The sequence below is a fragment of the Augochlora pura genome, chromosome 7, assembly GCF_028453695.1.
Source record: "Augochlora pura isolate Apur16 chromosome 7, APUR_v2.2.1, whole genome shotgun sequence".
Taxonomy (NCBI): domain Eukaryota; kingdom Metazoa; phylum Arthropoda; class Insecta; order Hymenoptera; family Halictidae; genus Augochlora; species Augochlora pura.
This window is the reverse complement of record NC_135778.1, coordinates 34692851-34711097: the sequence shown is the minus strand read 5'-3', so window position 1 is coordinate 34711097 and position 18247 is coordinate 34692851. Positions and strand designations below refer to the sequence as shown.

At 52.2% G+C, this 18247-nt stretch overlaps 3 protein-coding genes across 4 annotated transcripts; 2 read left to right on the top strand and 1 right to left on the bottom strand.

Moving 5' to 3' along the window:
- Nucleotides 1-7412: 7412 nt before the first annotated feature.
- Sidpn (bHLH protein similar to Deadpan) lies at nucleotides 7413-11787 on the top strand. Its single transcript, XM_078185714.1, has 3 exons — nucleotides 7413-9289; nucleotides 9425-9652; nucleotides 9856-11787. The coding sequence occupies exons 1-3, from the start codon at nucleotides 9077-9079 to the stop codon at nucleotides 11077-11079; spliced, it is 1665 nt and encodes a 554-aa protein (XP_078041840.1). The 5' UTR covers nucleotides 7413-9076; the 3' UTR covers nucleotides 11080-11787.
- Nucleotides 11788-13438: 1651 nt separating this feature from the next.
- 128up (GTP-binding protein 128up) lies at nucleotides 13439-15723 on the top strand. 2 transcript variants are annotated; one of them, XM_078185715.1, is made up of 9 exons: nucleotides 13439-13587; nucleotides 13680-13901; nucleotides 13981-14146; nucleotides 14209-14339; nucleotides 14402-14641; nucleotides 14713-14881; nucleotides 14948-15077; nucleotides 15152-15274; nucleotides 15352-15723. In XM_078185715.1, the coding sequence occupies exons 2-9, from the start codon at nucleotides 13860-13862 to the stop codon at nucleotides 15452-15454; spliced, it is 1104 nt and encodes a 367-aa protein (XP_078041841.1). In that variant the 5' UTR covers nucleotides 13439-13587; nucleotides 13680-13859; the 3' UTR covers nucleotides 15455-15723. The 2 variants fall into 2 exon arrangements, with proteins under 2 accessions (XP_078041841.1, XP_078041842.1); XM_078185716.1 differs by lacking the exon at nucleotides 13439-13587 and having other exon boundaries at nucleotides 13671-13901.
- Nucleotides 15724-15727: 4 nt separating this feature from the next.
- Nucleotides 15728-18196, bottom strand: LOC144472533 (centrosomal protein of 131 kDa-like). Its single transcript, XM_078185717.1, is given in 8 exon segments — nucleotides 15728-15871; nucleotides 15943-16278; nucleotides 16339-16595; nucleotides 16655-17032; nucleotides 17110-17548; nucleotides 17633-17711; nucleotides 17797-17960; nucleotides 17962-18196. Coding segments are annotated over 8 exon segments (2022 nt in total). The 5' UTR covers nucleotides 18192-18196; the 3' UTR covers nucleotides 15728-15732.
- Nucleotides 18197-18247: the final 51 nt, after the last annotated feature.

Sequence of the window (18247 nt, the reverse complement as noted above, 5' to 3'; positions counted from 1 at the left end):
CTCGTCGAAAGACGCCGGGAACGAGAAGACGATAGGGCACGGCCTCGCGCAGGAAACCCTGAAAGGTGAAAAGCGGTGAAAAGCGGCTCGGAGGTAATAGAGCGACGCAACGAGCAGACACCTCGCAATTTAGCTAATGGCATTCCGCCGCTCCGCTCCTCGCCGCTCTGCTCCTCGCCGCTCGCCGAGAGCCAGGCAGGTACGCGACACGCGCGCGAACTACTTCTCCCACGAAACCGCCAACTATCCGCCCTTTGTCCCGCCGCCGATTTTTTTCCCCGGCCGAACTTCGGCCCGACTCCGCTCCCGACCCGGCGATTCCCGCGGAGCCCCTCGACCCTCAAAAATGCCGGAACGCCCGCCCGAGATTTTCCCCCGTTTCGCAGTCCCGCGCCGACCGCGATCTTTGCCAACGGCGATCCGACAAAACTGTCCGCTATTAGCATTGTTATTATTTATCGCACGGTGGTCGATGGTATCGGTTGCATCGGCCGTACAAACCGCGAGAGAGGCGAGTAATCGGAGACGGATTTTAGGTGTAGGCTATCCACAGTCTTGTGACACTTTGCTATTGGGGGAAAAAGCGCGGTGATTTATCGACGAATCCGATAGGTCTTTCCAACTGCGCTCGATTTTTGATAAATTAAAAACGATTTTGGCACGCGATCGAACATTTCCGCGGCGCCGCGGAGTCGCTGGCCGGATGCGAAAGCGGCGTGTCCGACTCGCCACGGAGGCTTCCAGCAACAATCTGTTCTCTGATCGTTAATATTTAAGCAGCCGAGTAAACGCGGGCACGCGATGCGCGTTTCATCGTTCGCGTTCGTTCGACGTGCCATGCGTGGAACTGTTTCGAGTGTCGGGCCTCGCCGTCTCGCGTTTCGTCCACGGTGTCGATCGTTTTCATCGCGTCGCATCGACCGCGTTTAATCGCGACGCTCGAGCGCGCGCGAAATCGAGATCGGTGACCGTTGAACGGGTCGTTGGCGGAAGAACGATCGTGGCAAACCGGAGCCTATACCCGCGTCGGAAGTAACGGCGAGCGGGCTGGAACGAAAGAACCACCGAAGGGGTCGAGAGCAGCCAAACGGCGGATAATGATCGAACCGAAATATACCGCGACGACCGGAAATAACCGGAGGAGGAGCGCGGTAACGATGCAAAAGGATTCGGGAGCTCGGCGAAATGGAAATCAATCGTGCCCGGTGACAGTTTTCGGGGCCGCGCGGGTCGCGGGGACGTCGATCCTCCGAGGGATTCCGGCGAGCACTCGAAGGATCTCGGGAACGCCGGATCGATACCCGGGACGAACCGAACCGAAACGAACCGAACCGGACCGGAGTGGATGACGCGGAGATCGTGGACGCCGATCCGAGGATTGCGGATTCCCGGGGGGACTCGACCAACGAGTAGAATGGTTACTCGTTTCTCCGTCCGCTTCCCTCCTCGACGAGAGAGAGAGAGAGGGAGAGGGAGATAAAAAGAGAGACTGAAAACTGCATGGAGAGAGAGGGGAAGAGAGAGAGAGGTAAGGCAATGGACATCGAAGGAGAGGGAAGAACCGGTGGACTCGGGGTGTGGCGACTACAGCCTACACCGATTACGGCTAGCCTAGGCTATCTCACTTGCATCGGACTTGGAAACGCTCGATCCCTTCCTCCTTCCTCCTTTCTCCGCGGGCATAGCCCGGCACCGTTCCCGTACGGTAACGAGCAAGATCCGATTAATCCTTCGCGCGTGCATCGTAGTTTCCTTACTTTTCGCGGATCTTTTCTACAAAAAAAAAAAAAAATACAGCACCGGAACACACTTCGTCGCGAGAGCCGACCTGATTAATTTCCACTTTGATCCCGATACCGGATCGCGAAAGGTGCGGTCGGAAACGAAGACGATACCGGACATTCCATATTCTAGATTATGGGACCTGGACTACGCGAACTGGTTTCGAGTGTTTGTAGGGAGAAGCTTCTGTTATCGGAACTGGCTCGCTCGGAGAGCGTCGCGGCGGCGAATGGACAACGCCGGGAAGTCGGATTTAGAAAGAGATAGATAGATAGATAGAGAGAGAGAGAGAGAGAGAGAGAGGGGAGGCGGACGAAGCGAGCTGGAAAACGCGTGCATCGCCGGAATCTCTGTGGACCGCGCTCATTGTCGGAGATGCGTATCGCCGCGCGTGCGACAGCGTCGCGAGAGCGGGAACAAGAGAAAGAGGGAGACAGAGAGCGGCCTGTTAGCGCGGAGAGAGAGAGAGAGAGAGCGTACGTCTTGGTGGCCGTCGGTGTACGTCGTTGGGTAACAGGGGCTTGAACGGAGGGGTGGCTACGGGGTGGTCGAGGGGTGGCCGTGGGGTGGAGTAGGGTGGCGAGAGCTCTGGTCGGGGGTTGCTAGGCCGGTGGTGGCGGTAACGCGATAAACGGATTAACGGCGAACTCGAACCCGAGGCCGTAGTTTGGTGGTCGGGCATCGCGGCACTAGGGATCAACCTTTACCGAGGAGACTCGTTAATAGAACGCGCCGCGCCGCGCCGCGCCGCGCGCCGGCACATATGCACGCGTCCGTGTGCGGGAGCGCGGGCGCGAGATCGCGTTCACGTACACGGGGAAACGGCCGGAAAGCCGCGGGAGTGCGGCTCCTCTCCAGATTTAAAAGAAGATTACGACCGAGACGGAGTGCCGGGTAAGAGACGACGCCGCGCCGCTCGAGCTAAAGTTGCCGATCGACCGGAGAGAAGTCCGAGCCGGCCAGCCCGCCGCCGGCTTTCCATCGTCCCGAAGGAAAATTCGAAATCCTGCGTCGCCGCTTCGACGAACCGACGGAAAAGTAACGATCGGAAACGACCGCGGGCTTGCATCCGCGGCCGGTCTAATTTTCTGGCCCGACGAAATTACCCGTTCGGATCGACGTCTCTCGAATCTGCCTCTCGAAAGGCAACTTTTTACCGCGACGAGGTTCGAGCGTCTCTCTCCGTTGGACGGAAAGCAACCGAAAGGCTTTTTACCCCGAGATCCCCGGGCGCGCGGTCTTACTGACACGGAATAAATAATAAGGTTTATTAGAGGATGTTCGATATACGGTAGAAATGAATTTTGAAAGCAGAAATTCCGGAACAAGACTACTCCGTTCGAAACTGTTGCAATTATAAGTCAGTAATTGTAAGCGTCCTGTAACTATCTCAATAATTGCATCCAGTTTCACGTAATTTTTTAGCATATAAAAACTTTACCGCGTCTAATAGCACCAACTGTATCACCGAGTTTTACGAAATCTGTTTGGAAAAAATAAAATTTTTCATCCATCCGCAATTAGTTAAATCAACCCGTAGCCGTACTATTATTTTTCACTTTTAAATGGGAATCGAATTCTGTTCTGTTATAGTCAATACTAAAGCGCGGATATATAAATTTTATTATTCGGTTGTGAATTTTGAGGTGGGCTTCTTTGAAATTTGATATTATACCAAATTGTGACCCGAATGTTAACCAACTATCGGTCTAGTTCTCTTTCTCTTTTTTTTAAATTGCGAGGCAAGTTGCGAAACACGCGGGGATACTTTGAAGCGTTTTCAGGCGAGTTTTTGGACGTGGAGGCGCGACGGACCCGATGATGGACCGAGCGATTAGGACGAGCGGTGGTAGGTAGGTAACGCGGTATCGCAATAAAATCGCGAGCGTACCGCGAGCAACTAGTTGTGCGTCGGCAAACGAAGCCGGGTTGACGGGATATCGCTCGGTGCCGCGGCACGATCGCTCCTGTTGAGCTGAAACGACGTCGGGTCTCGCTAATGAGGACGTCCTTTCTTGCATACCGGATAACGTTTCGCCGCCGGGCGACGCCGGGCGTCTCGAATTTCTCGTGTACGCCTCTTCTTCGTTTCTCTCGCCTCCTTCTCTCCTTCTGGGAACGATCAATGCCGAAGCCACCGGGCAAACTCGCTCTTTCCCTCTGCCGTTCCTCCTTTCCACCTTCCTCGTTCCTCCTTCCTCTTTCCTCCGATCTCCGTCCTCTTTCCGCCGGCTGCCTCCTTCGGCCTGTGGCTGTCTTCGTCCCGCCACGACCACCTCTCTCCTCTATCCTGCACCTTATCGTGAAAAGTACGCGGCACGCTGAGTTTGCCGTCGATCGATCGAGTGGTACCCGATGGAGACGACAGTTCCAAAGAGCGCGCCGATGGAAGTCTGCTAGCCGAGCCGAGCCGAGCCGAGCCTGTCGTCCTTCCGCTCTCCTTCTCTTCTAGTTTCCTCCCTCCTAGGGAAAACGGGTCTCTCGGGCCAATTAAACCTTCGCGCTGCCATGCCGCTCCGCTTCTGATCCGCTTCTGCTCCGCTTCGCGCCGCGCCGCGCCGCGCCGCCGTTTAATTCGGCGACTGCCGTTCGACGGGACGCGACGCGTGGCGAGACGGGGCGAGGCGGGCGAGGCGACGCGAAACGACAGGACGCCACGCGGGCTTATTAATTGCCCGTAACATCGCCGGATCGTTACGATTCCAACGCCGAAACCAGCCGCGGAGTCCTAGAGACCCGCCGATACCGAAAAACTATCGATCCGCGGCCGAATCGCTAATCCTTCTGCCGCCAACGCTCCCAGATCGATCGACGCTCGTTCGCGGACCGCGAGTCCGCTCTCTTCGTTATCTCTCAAGCGGCTAAGGCGACCGCATCCACCGCGATATAAGGTTCGGTCCGCGTTAACGCGATCCGTTTCCACTTCGTCGATACGAGACGCATGGATTTCGTTCGGATTCCGCGTTCTCGGACCATTTTAGGGTTTCATTTGCAACTTGCATAGAGCATACGACAGATTTCCGAAATCCCAGGGAGGAACTCTGTGCTTTGTGACTTTCTTTCGCCGCGCTGCGATGTGCGAGGCTGGTCGTGGGTGTAGAGAAACAAAGCCACGACAAAGGTTCGGAAGATGAAATAGCTACCAACATTTCACCTAACATCTACATAGATAATTTATTGCTAACATCTACCCGTGAGCAAATATTTGACTATTAATAACCCTTTTCCAATGTTTCATCGAACCCGGTGTGTACCGCTATCCTCGTAAGTCTAGTTTATTTTAATCCGAAGTGTACAGTACTCGATCGGTGCGACCGGCAGAAACAAAATTCTAGTTTTAAGAAGCGGCTCTCTTTCTCTCGATCTATTGCATTTTCAAGTTCCTTTAGGCTTCCCTGGCAGCAAAAGCATCGCGGTAACGAGACCTGCACGGTCGACTCTCTCGACATTCCTGCGACAATTTCTCGCAGACACCGAAACGATGCGAAAAGATCGGTCGCGGCAACTTCGGTGATTTCCTGGATCGCCGGGACGGTTGGTAGATGCGCGAGGTTCCCACGTGTTCGAGATTAACGAAAAGGAAGGAGGTAGAGCGGTGTGGTGGTATCTTGGAGGGCGCGAGGACGGATCGGAGGCAGGAAACGGCGGAAGATTTGACCGGGGCTGGCCTGGGTCTCGGGCGCGTGCAGAGCGGCGCGACGTCGGTTTGTCGCGCTCGAGCACACGGACGCACGACAGCGCGCGGCGGTGTCGCGCGTAGGCGGAGGAAACGGCACGCTGACACGCCGCGGCGGTCGGCCGACAGGCCGGAACGTTGGCACGCGGAGAGGCAGGCGGAGGCGCGAGGAGGCAGGAGGAAGGCAGGCCGGTAGCCTGACACGCACGCTCTTTCACCCATACACACAAGCCCGCTCGCATGCACGTCAGTAGGTTGCGTGGGTAGAGCGTTTCGCGCCGCGCGTGCCGACGGACACCTTCCCCCGGCCCTGCGCCCCTTTGGCCGCAGCCACCGCTGCCTCTCTCTCTCACTCTCTCCTCTCTCGCTCTACCGCTTCGCGCGTCGCCCCCTCTCCCTCCCGCTGGTCCGCCGTCGCCTTACCGGCTCGCGCGCTCCCTCGGTCTCCTCTCCGCCCCTGGAGGGTCTCTCGCTGGCTCTCGTTTCGAGCGGCATCGCCTCATCGCTTTCCCAGCCAGCCTCCTCCCACGGTTCGCTCTTTCTTCGGTCCATCCGTTCGATCCGTCTCTCTCGGGCTCGCGGCGCGGCTCTCTGTCCCGTCCTATCAACTATAAAGCGGCCGCCGCCCGTCTCTCGCCTCTCGCCGCTCGTCGCTCGCCGCCTATCGTTTGCTGGCCGCCGCCAGTCGCTCGCCAACCGCCCTCCGCCCGCTCGCCGCCCGCTCGCAACCCGCCCCCGATGCCGATCCGCCCGCAACCCGTCGCCCGCGCCCACCCGCCACCGCCGCCGCCGCCCGCCTCGAGGGCTCATCGCCTCGACGAGCCGAACAGCACGGATCGAGCTTGCCCCTCTGTGTGTGCGACGGTACTTGCCTCGAACTCTCGACCAGCGCGCGCCAGCCGCGGCGAGGCGAGGCGAGGCGAGACGAGGCGAGTCGATTCGGGCCACGCCGCCGCGGCCGAGCCGAGCGGAGCCATGCCATGCCACGCCGCGCTCAGCCGAACCATGCCACGCCGCACCGTGTCGCGCCACGCCGAGTCTCTCCCTCTCCCTGTCTCTATCTCTCTCTCTCTCTCTCTCTGGCGCCCTCGCTTGTCGGCCCCGCGCCACGCCACTTTGCGAGACCACGCCGTGCTGGCTCGTGCCGTGCCAGCACCGACAACGAGCCATCATCAGCCCACACCCCTCCGCCACCTTTCCTCGGCGAGTCGTCGTAACTCCCTGCATCGCGGCGTTATCCTCACCCATATCCAGTCGCACGCACACCACTCTCTCGCTCTCTCGCTCTCTCCTTCCCTTTTTCTCTGTCGCCGCACCGTTACCATCGCCGCCTTTTCGTTCGTCGCGTGAGACGCCAACCCACCACCGCGAAATATAGACGCAGAGAACGAGAGAGAGAGAGAGGGAGAGAGAGAGAGAGAAAGAGACCGCCGATCCGACGATAGACACCGATGGTCGAGCCGCGATAGACGATGACGGATCGGGCCCGACCACCGATTAGGTTTTTAGCTCCTAAAAGCGGCCGCCGCGGCAACTTTTCGTCGGCTCTCTTTCTCTCCACTCGCGCTCTCCCGGGCCCTCGAAAAAGTTTCGCGACCATTCGATATACGCGGAACAACGACGGTCACCGGTAATCGCTTCCTATAATCGTGTTTGCAAGCGCTTTAACCGGCTCGGGTCCCGAGCCCAGCAATTTTGTTATCGAATCGCTGTACCAGCGCTCGACTCGAACGATTCCAGGCTACCGATAGCTGGGAGAGAAAGAAGCTCGTCGCATCGACTCGCTTAGCAGTTCCGGCGATCGGAGAATGCTCGGCGCGAATCTAGGCGAATCGGGAAGAGCCGCGAACGTTTCGAGACCGCTTCGATTGCGATGCGATCGGTGCGCGAGAGGAGTTGAAACGTTTCGAGGCTCCTTCGTCGCGATCCAAAAAAAAAAAAAAATCAGGAGAGAGAGAGAAAAGAGAGAAAGAGTTGGAACGTTTCGAGACTCGAGGTTCGAAGGACGGGAGGCTCGCGTAATTCTCGCGCGAGAGGACCGTGGCCACCGAAATCCATTGTCGCCGGTGGAGCGATAAAGGGTCGAGGGCGGATGGGAGAGGGTCGGTAAAAAGAAAGGAAGGGAAAAAGAGATCAAGGTAGGTCGCGTGAAACTCGCCGGCTGGTGCCCGCTGGGAACGGCGGACGCGTGAGGAGAGCACAGGTACGTGCACGCGTGCGGGAAGAGCGACGAGGGCCGAACGAGCGGCGATAGGAAAGAGGAGAGCGGGAGAGTGAGAGAAAAAGAGGGAGAGAGAGAGAGTGAGAGAGAGAGCGCAGGGAGGCGAGGGAGGGCAGAGGGAAAAGCGCACGTAGCCGCAGGCAAGGGCGCGCGTGAGCGGGCAAGCTCGCCTCATCCTCCCTCTGGGCCCCTTGACGGCAGTGGCAGCGGCAGAGCGAGCGGCGCGGCGGAGCGAGCGGCGGTGGCGGCGGCAGCGGCAGCGGCTCTGGCAAGCAGCCACGAACGAACCGACCCCCGCCTCACGCACGACCAACCGCGGCGCGATCCTCCGCGCGATCCTCCGCGCGCGGCCCCGGCTTCTCGCCTACGACTCGCACACAAGCGCGAATCTCTGCGAAGAGCCGCCAGCCGCCGCTCGTCGACTCGCAGTCCGTCACCGTCGCTCGTCGAACGAGGACACGCCGCTCCGTCGACGCGCGAACACAGATCCGAGTACTCGAGTCCGAGCCGAGTCTGAGTACGAATAAGAGTACGAGTAGCATAGTCCGGGGGCCCGAGTTTCAGTTCCTCTCACAGGCCGATCTCTCTCTCTCTCTCTCTCTCTCTCGCACGGTGCATGCCGTCGCCGAGAAGATGCTCTCGGCCCGCTTCACGTGTCGCCGCGTTGCTCGCGCCGCGACAGACCGGATAGGAAACCCGGCAGCGAGGTGCTAATTGACAGTGTTTGCGAGCGGTGGGATCGGTGCGTCCGAATGGGAGTCGTCCGGATCGTGATCATGAGTGAACCAAGTGCACGTGACACCGCGTTCGGCGAAGCTCCGGAGGAAACTTTCCGGCTGCGGGCTCGTCGCTCAAAGTCGCGTGCATAGAGACCGCGTGGAAAGCGCGCGCTTTCACTCGCGAGTGGGTCGAAGCGCGAGAAGCGCCGGAGAGGAGAGCTTGTTGGAATAAGACGGACGAGAGAGCGGAGCAGTCTCAGCTGATAGCGCGCGCCCGCGCGTATCAAGGAGGCATTGTCCGTCGATGTCACGAGCGCGTGAACGCGCGTACGCGTGATCGTGGTCGGCTCTCGCGAGTGGAACAAGACAGCTCGAGTCAGACGAAAAGTTCGCCGCGCTAAGTAGCAGCTGTCTGGACCGCGAGATGCTGAGTGCCTCGGCTGCGTCGGGCCGGTTACTCTGGGCATCGAAATACGCTCTGCGACCGCCGCCTCTGTTGTCGCCGGCGCCGTTCCTGCTGCTCCCGCTGCCACCGCCGTCGCCGACGCCGTCGCCGTCCCCGTCCCCGTCGCTGTCGCTGTCGCCGTCGCCGTCGCCGTCCCCCGTCGTCGACGACACCGTCCGCACGACTCCCGTTGGCACCGCGACAACCAGCGAGGGCCTGCGCGGCCTGCTAAGATGACCGCTCGTCTTCAATCGTTGAGGCATCAGGAGAAGAAATCGGCCGGTAGCAGCGGTCACAGGCAGCACCATCATCACCACCATCACCACCACCAGCACCAGCACCAGCATCAGCAGTCGTCGCAGCAGAGTCTGCACCAGGGACCGAGTCCGGCTGCCAGTCCGAACCCCAGTCTCAGCCCGAGCCCTAAACATCCGGACGGTCGTCGAGTGAGTAGAACACGCGTTCGCATCTTTTTCAATCTCTCCATCATCCTCTCTCCCTCTCTCTCCCACTTTCCTTTCTTCTCCCCGTCTTTCTCGCGAATTTCATAACAGCACCGACGGCCGGTCGCCGTGTTCCAGGCTAACAAACCACTAATGGAAAAGCGACGGCGGGCGAGGATCAATCAGTCGCTGGCGGCGCTAAAGGCGCTCATCCTCGACAGCGCCCGGCTGGAGAACACCAAGCACAGCAAGCTGGAGAAGGCTGACATTCTCGAGCTGACAGTCCGCCACTTGCAGAGGCAGCGGTCGCTCGCGCAGCCCGGCCTATCGAGGTACAAGGCTGGCTATCAAGATTGCTCGAGGGAGGTACGTGTTCCGTTCTGAGACCGGAGCTCCAGGAATCGGTTCCTCGAGAGTCCCTTTCTGCCGACGGGGACCGACGGGGGGACCGACATTCCTGGAACTCCGTCGGCTCGGTTAGACGTGTAGAGCGAAAAAAAGAGAGAGAGAGAGAGAGAGAGAGCGAGGAGGAGAGCGCGGTGTCTGAGAGCGGGACTTTGACGCCGCAGGTAAGTCGATACCTGGATGCCCCGGACATAATCACGGGGAACACGACGCCGATGGACCCTGCGGTAAAGCAGAGGCTGCTGCGTCACTTGGACAGTTGCGTGTCGGAGCTGGACTTGGATCTGGGTTCGAGGCCGGATAGCGGATTGGGCAGCAGTCCCGGAAGCGTGACGGATCGAGTGACGGGCGCGGGAAGTCCCGGTCCGCTGGAGCATCACGTGGCATCGACCGCGCACTGCAGCACGGCCCTGAATCCGGCCGGCTTGATCAAAGCCGAGATCCCGGACGTCGAACCGGCCCGGCCGGACAGCAGCACCACCGCTGGCGATGAGAACAACAATAATAACAACAGCAGCAACAGCAACGGCAGCAACGCGAGCAACGTCAGCATCGGCAGCAGCAACGGCGGCAACGGCAGCGGCGTCAACGGCCGGCCGGCTTCTGCGTTCGGCCAGCTAAATACCGCCGGTCTCGATCCTCATCATCACCCGCCGGCCCCGCAGCCTCCCCCGCCGCCGCCGCCGCCACCTCCGCCGTTGCCACCACCAGCCACGGGCATACCGATCATCGATCAGGCCCCCGGCTCCCAGCAGAACTCGAACATGCTGTCGGTGGTTCAAGTGATACCCTCGCGGCTGCCTGACGGCCAAGTGGTTTTCCTGCTGCCCAGCCACTACGTGCAGCTAGCCGCTGCGGCCGCCGCCAACGGGATCAGCATTGGGCCGAATCCGCCGACGGCGATCTGGGCCGCCACCAACATGTCCCTGCTCAAGGCGACCGACAAGCTCGCCAAACGGAGCCACGAGGACATGCAGGAGTGGCAGGACTCGGCCTCCTCCGTCGCGGCGGTGGCGAATCAGACCGCCGTCGCCGTCGCCTCCGGTAACGCTTCCGTCTCCGCTTCCGTTTCCGCGTCCGCCTCCGCGTCTGCCTCTGGCAACGCGGCTGCTGGCCCCAAGTCCAGCAAAAGTCCGCGGCTCGAGCAGCAGCTGCAACCGGAACAGCCGCTGGACTTCACCACCACCTCGAAGAAGCTGAAGACCGCCGGCGGCAGCCAGCATCAGCAGCAGTTCACCATCCGATTGGCAGCAGAGGGGCCCATCCCGCAAGACGACAGGCCGTCCAGTCACGCCAGCAGCAGCGATTTCGTCACCGGCATCGGGTCTCCGTCTCCATTGCCCCAGCAGCCGATAAGGGACGAGGAGGGTATGTGGAGGCCCTGGTGAATTCCGTGAACTTGTGAACACAGTGATCTCGGCTGACTGATGCCGCGTACGTTCGGTACAGTGATCGTTGGATTCGGGACAACGCAAACTCTCGAGACGAGACCAAACTGTTTCCCGGCTCGCTGAAGACAACCACGTTGACGAACCCTCGCGAAACGAACGCTGCGACGAGAACATTGTCGTGTACATACACCCCCGTTCCCCCTATCCCACCTCCTCGATGAGTATAGATTTATTTTGATGTTGACTAGGTGTATACAAGCGTTGGTGAGACGCTGTGCAGAGAGAACGGTCGCGGTTCAGATCGAATGCGTGGAGGACCGGCGTGCGCGAGACAGCACTCGAATTCCTCGTTCCGGCGTACTTAGGGCATCGTTCGGTATATTATAAATGTATCGGTCAGATATATGTTTATAATATATGTGGAGCGAGCATTCTTGTAACATAAATATATATGTATAGACGCGAGAGAGCCCCAGTCCCCGTTCCACGTTTCTCGGTTCCGTATCGCTCTGTCTTTTCTGGATCTTGTGATTTTACGTTGGCTCCCACCACCGTCTCTTCGGTTCGGCCTTATCGCGTTCGGAGGACGAGGCGGATGTATAAATGACGAAACGTTCCATTAATTTATTACTCTTCAATTCTGTTGTACGATACTCGAGAGGTCCTTCTGGCGAAGACTTAGAACAAACAGTGTATGAAACGAAACAAAACCAACAGTGTCTTTTGATTTACCTGCTACGACAGCCTCCGCGACCATCTTCCGGATGAACTTTGCAGTTTGCTCTTCCGATGCGAACACGACAGTCCGACAGGGAGTCCAAGGAGAGCGTCGAAATAATGCGACTTTGCCCGCAAATAAAATGGTTTTTCCACAGATATTCAGGCGCGTTTTCGCGTCGTTCGTCGATAAGGTGTCAATTTCAGGGTGATTCTCGTGGAGTCCTCGGGTCCACCGGGGGATCTATGTAACGATAATGGCAGCGGTGACACAAGCAGCAGCGGTTGCAACGGTAGTTGCAGCAGTAATGGTAATAGTAGTTTCGACTTTACTTTCTCTCGACGCCAAAGTCTGACCTTCTCAAACCTTGTAGCTGTTTTACAGCAGTTTAACCACCTGTTACGTCGAGACAACCACCGAACTTTCGCGCTTTTCTTTTTACGAAACACGCGAGTATTCTCGGCGCCGCGGCGCTCCGTTCCGACGCCCCTTTCACCTCGTTCGTCATCGTTTTCAAATCGACCCTCGATCCCGGCGAACGCGATCCCGCGACACCGATCGTTCATCGACATCCCAATTACCGCGTGTAATTACGATCAACAACTCACGAGATTAAAAATAGACCTACCACTATTTTATTATCGCTCGATTCGCGCCCAATATTCCATTGCACGTTCCCAAATTTATCATTTCTCCCTTTACGATAGACTAGTTCTTTTGCAGGAGCACTTCCGTCTTTGTAATTCTCACATTTCACAATGTCGCTACACGCATTGGACAAAACGTTGAATTCTTAAAATATTGTTAATGATTGATTGAACGAGAGCGATTTATAGATTGGAACCCCGGACTTTGACACCGCCGCTGGGAAAAATATTAATACCGTAAATCGCAGGTACAGTATGTGCACTTTTATAATTAAAAAATACATAGAAGAGGCTTCTAACGATTCCAATCGTTTCCTGCATATTTGAAGCGTAATTAATTAGATTTAAACGATTTTTCGTTTTGCGTTTAAATGTTCAAAATTCCAGCAAATGATTCGTGCTGCTTTTCCCATAAGGAACCATGTAAATTCCGGCAAGAATTTTCTGCTGGTCCTAAACGTCCGAATAGCGTCAATTCCGTGCCGCGGCAAAACGCCCAAACTATCAGCCAAATACCGACCGAACAGGTGTACTATTTATTGATAGATGGCGCTGGTAGTTAATTCTAAGACATTTATCGTTCTGCAGCCGTCTATAGATAATTATCGATAAATTGGCTAACAAGTTGAGCTTTTTGCCACTGCATGCACTGGCGTTAGTCGGCGGCTTGCAAATTTGTGCTCGACAATGTAAATTTCTACTTAATCAATTTTCTTCACTTTATATTTTATCGATAATTTATTATAAATTTTAATAACGAAACTTTTGGCACCGTTACAAATTTTTATATCGTGTTTCTACATAATCTTTATCTTATCAGTTTAGATTATAAAAACTATGAAAAGTGTAATTGTTGTGCGAGTAACAAGATTAAATTTTGTGTGCATAAATCGTGATAAGTTATCAAATGGAATGTGCTATAAAAGCAATGGGTTCTTTAAACTTTCCAATGAATTTTATTTATAAAATAGATCGAAATAGATCTTCAAAATGGATTGATGTATCTCAAAAAGTATTGATGGAATAACTGCAGAGCAATATATTTCAATAAAAACGTTGTTATTATAAAGCGTTACCTTATCATGTTCTTATAGAAACTTGGGATCCACATACATTATGTGTAGGATTTGCGTTGCGCAGGTTACTTACATTTCTTGTTCTTGTATTCCGAAACTGTAGTACAGATGAAGATGGCGCCATCGTTGCTAATGCGAACTTCTTCATGTGTTTAGCCATTTTCCATTATATGAAACGTGCGGAAGTAACAGAGTGCGTGTAAATTGTCAGCACGTGTGAAGCTAACGAATGAAAAGAGTAATCGCTGGAGTTTGTAATGGAAGAACTTGAGAGATTTTAAACAGAAAGCTTATTCTAGATATTAGTTAACGAGAACTGATTAAGCTCTATCCAAGATGAGTACGATATTGGAGAAGATCGCCTCGATTGAGGCTGAGGTAACCTCTATGCCTCCATGAAATTCTTCCAGATGTACGTTCCCCCGTGTATCATTTCATAAAACTATTTTTTCGACAGATGGCCCGGACCCAAAAAAATAAAGCCACGTCCGGTCATTTAGGTTTACTCAAAGCAAAGCTTGCTAAACTGAGGCGGGAGCTAATCACTCCCAAGGGTGGTGGTGGTGGTGGTGAACAAGGTTTCGAGGTGGCCAAGACTGGTGATGCTAGAATTGGTTTTGTTGGTGCGTATAGAAATTTCGTATATTTCATATGATACAAGAATTAACTCGTTGGTTTGCTGCAGGCTTTCCATCCGTGGGAAAATCTACTTTGTTAAGTACTTTGGCTGGTGTGTATTCGGAGGTTGCTGCATATGAATTTACTACTCTCACTACTGTCCCGGGCTGCATAAAATATAAAGGAGCAAAGATACAGGTATTTGATTCACCTTTGATAATTAATAACCCAGACATTACGTTTTGATTTTGTCTTTTCAGTTACTAGATCTACCTGGTATTATAGAGGGTGCAAAGGATGGCAAAGGACGAGGTAGACAAGTCATTGCAGTTGCCAGAACTTGTAGTTTAATATTCATTGTTTTGGATGTACTGAAACCTCTTGGTCACAAGAGGCTAATTGAACATGAACTAGAAGGCTTTGGATTAAGGTTGAATAAGCAACCACCAAATATTACTTTCAGAAAGAAAGACAAAGGTGGCATCAATTTTCAAACCACGGTAATTAAATTAAAATAAAATGAACAATAGTGGCTATGCAGTTGTTTTTCAATTTGTTTCTTCTTTCGCAGTGTCCCCAGTCTGAACTGGACTTGGAAACTGTAAAAAGCATTCTATCAGAGTACAAGATACACAATGGAGATATTACGCTTCGTTACGACGCTACTTCGGACGATCTAATCGACGTGATAGAGGGAAACCGTGTTTATGTTCCGTGCATTTATTTGCTCAATAAAATAGGTAATAATTTGGGACGCTTTATCGAACAAGTTCACAAAACGATTGTTCAAACTTGCTTGATTTCAGATCAAATCAGTATCGAAGAATTAGATGTCATTTACAAAATACCACATTGTGTGCCGATCTCTGCTCACCATAAATGGAACTTCGACGATCTGCTTGAGAAAATGTGGGATTACCTGCAGCTAGTTAGAATGTGAGTGCTCGGAATGGTCGCTTTATTGTCTCCGCAAGCTATTATATTAATTGCACCATCTCACTTTATTACAGCTATACCAAACCTAAAGGTCAACTTCCAGATTATAATTCTCCTGTAGTTTTAAACAGAGAGAAGAGAACAGTCGAAGACTTTTGCAATAAACTTCACAGATCTATTGCGAAAGAGTTCAAATAGTATGTACTTTTAAAATCGTCTTTAATTCTGAAGAAACATTAAGTCTTTCTTTATGCTAATAATCTTCTACTTCTAGCGCCCTTGTCTGGGGTTCATCTGTGAAACATCAGCCTCAGAAAGTGGGAAAGGATCACGTATTGTGCGACGAGGATGTTGTTCAAATCGTGAAGAAAGTATGAATGGACATTTACCGATAACATTAGTGAATAACCGAGGTTGTCAAAGCCCTATAATTGATTTCTTTTAACGCAAGAACGAGTTGCGCCAATATATATATATGAAAATTTTTTCACTATATATATTTAAAAATTATAATAAGCATAATTAAGAAACTAGTTTTCTATAAAACAAAATTATTCGCAACTTGCGTAACTGTTTGAAGAACACTGTATCATATTTTAAATGCTACTGAGCGCACAAAAAGAGATAAAGCGCATAATTACTAACACGTGGTGGTTCATAAACTTTTTAAAATATATTCTCTTCGTTGTTGATCCAATAAGTTTTCCAAGTGCTCGCACTTTGCTTTAACATCACCAAGCTCTTTCGTGAGGTTATTTATCGTCAGGACCTTCCGAGTTATTATCAATTTAATTCTAAAAAATATGGCACGGTTATATAAGGCAATGAATATCGTTTTAAATATTTAAATGTTGCAGCAATATACCTGCTGTGTAATTGAGCCAGGGAAGCGTCCCGGTTAGCGTTGATCAGCGCGATTTCTTTGTAAAGCGATTGAATCTTTTCTTCTAGGTCTCTCTTCTCGCCTTCTATTTCCTGTCTGACCAATTTTTTAGCATCATCTCTTTCCAAACTTACTCTTTTTACTACTTCGTTTACTCTCTTTAGCTCGTTCGTACAATCCTGCAACTTCCTGTCTGTGGTCTGCAATAAAACTTCAGTTCTGTCTAGTTTATCTCTGGCCTGCATCAGCTGCATTTTATGCAACTGCTCGTTGTCCATTGCAGTTTGTAGATCCATGTTGAACTTCTCTCTAAAAGACCTAGAATCAACCAGCAACCAATACCAAACAATTTTCCACCGTTGTTTTGTTTAATTTTACCTGAGCTTACAGTCAAACTGTTGTTGAAGAGTTGCTTTCGCCTCCCGAGAATCCTTTTCAAGACGTTCAATAACGAGTTCGATTTGTCGATCCCTTTCTCTGTTGCACTCAGCTCTTATGCTATTCTCAGCCCTTTCGATTTTTAAGGTTTGCTGCCTTTTATAAGCAACAATCCAAGCCTCCCATTCCGATTTTAATGTCTCCTGAAGGGCTTTCTTCTCATTTAAATGCTGTTGCTTCAGTGCTTGCAGTTCTCCCTAAGAAAACACCCTCTTTTTACAATTACCAGAAGAAAAATAGCAAATTGCAATCGCACCTGGTATTGCTGATGCAGCTCCTGCAACTTAGTCTCGCACTCAGCATTCAGTTCAGCTTGTTTCTTGCTAGATTTTTCCCGCTCTGCCTGCAACTCTTCCATCAGCTTTCCTCGCTGATCCTTGAACTGACTCTCCTGTTCTGTTAACTTGTCTTTGTATCTGGTCCACAAGATATTCTTCTCGTTAGCTACCATCCTCTCGTGGCTAGCAGTCAGTTCCAGCCGCAACTGCTCCAGTTGCTGATTGGACCTACGAATTACACGCAGTTCCACATCCTGTAACTCCTTCATGTGGGCGTTTCGCAATCCCTGAATCTCCTCAGTATGTTGCTCCATCATGCTCCTTAGTTCTGGCTCTAGTCCCTTTACAGTCATCTCCTTTGCAACGTAATCGGCTGTTTAAATTATTCTAAAGACTAGCTAATATCATATTTAAAAGAAATCACAATTGAAACCTTGATCTTGCTGGTCCTAGCTTCAATCCACCTCTCCCTCTTGATCTTCTCAGCAGCAGCAAAGTGTTCCTTTGCCCTCTGCAGCTCCACAGAGTGCCTGTCAGATGCTGCTTTCAAATCCCTTTGCATCTTGACTTCAACATCCTTCACTCTATGTGCCAGGGAGTTGCATTTCTCAGTTAGCTCAGTTTTCTCAGCAATCAACTGTTCAATAAACTTCTGGTGTCTTTTGACAATAGCCTTGTATTTGTCCTCTTGGGCATTCATCTTGGAAGCGCTGCTTTTTCTCTGGGATTCAAGCTTCTCATAGACTGCTTTCCTTTCGGACTTTAGTTGTTCCTTTAGCAATGTTATCGTAGCGTCTTGTTCTTCCAGCCGTAGTCGAGCTGTCGCCAAATCATCCTCAAAATCGTGATTCGTAATCCCCATAGGAACCACTCTTTAAAAAAAAAAATTATGTTCTTAAGGTTGTAGTAAGCAATATCCTGGCTACTCGTACCCATTGCAATTGCCATAAATGTACGTCTGTGACTTAACAAAGATTTCTTGAAGCATCTCAGGGTCCACTTCTGGTACGTTCACCTTCGTTTCATCCAGAGAACCTACAGTGTTACATAATTCAGTCCAGAATGAAAAAGTTTAATGAATGTTAAACTACTTTATTCAATTACTATATTGTTCAGCTACCCTCTTCAAGTTTTGTCAGAAAGGACATTATGTCTTCATAAGTAGTAGTGCTGCATCCTTTTTTCTTAGAGTCATCCTTTTCAGGCTCCAACTAAAAACACAGTACAGGTGTAATTTTTCTTCAAGTGATTCTAAGAATCTTTGTCTCAAACCTGATGTTCTTCAATCTCTGAAACGTTGCCAGTAATGTTCTTTTCAATCACAGTGATCATATCACAGAGCTGATCCAAAGAGAGATTCGATGACTCAATGATGTTTTGATTGTGATCCGCCTTCTTCTCCACTTCCATTTCTTTAAGTTTTTTCTCTTGCAAGACATTTCCTTGATTCTTTGCAAGAAAAGATTTCTTTGCAGGCGGTTTACCATGGATCATTGGATGGCAAATATTTATCATTTCCTTCGTCATGCTCGGACAACTACTGAGACTGTTGGGGCCCGTTTCCTTTTACT

Coding starts and splice junctions, on each gene's coding strand:
- Sidpn (XM_078185714.1), top strand. CDS start 9,077: ATGACCGCTCGTCTTCAATCGTTGAGGCATCAGGAGAAGAAATCGGCC. Junction 9,290..9,424: donor AACATCCGGACGGTCGTCGA/GTGAGTAGAACA, acceptor GCCGTGTTCCAG/GCTAACAAACCACTAATGGA. Junction 9,653..9,855: donor ATCAAGATTGCTCGAGGGAG/GTACGTGTTCCG, acceptor TTGACGCCGCAG/GTAAGTCGATACCTGGATGC.
- 128up (XM_078185715.1), top strand. CDS start 13,860: ATGAGTACGATATTGGAGAAGATCGCCTCGATTGAGGCTGAG. Junction 14,147..14,208: donor TGCTAGAATTGGTTTTGTTG/GTGCGTATAGAA, acceptor GGTTTGCTGCAG/GCTTTCCATCCGTGGGAAAA. Junction 15,275..15,351: donor ATTGCGAAAGAGTTCAAATA/GTATGTACTTTT, acceptor TTCTACTTCTAG/CGCCCTTGTCTGGGGTTCAT.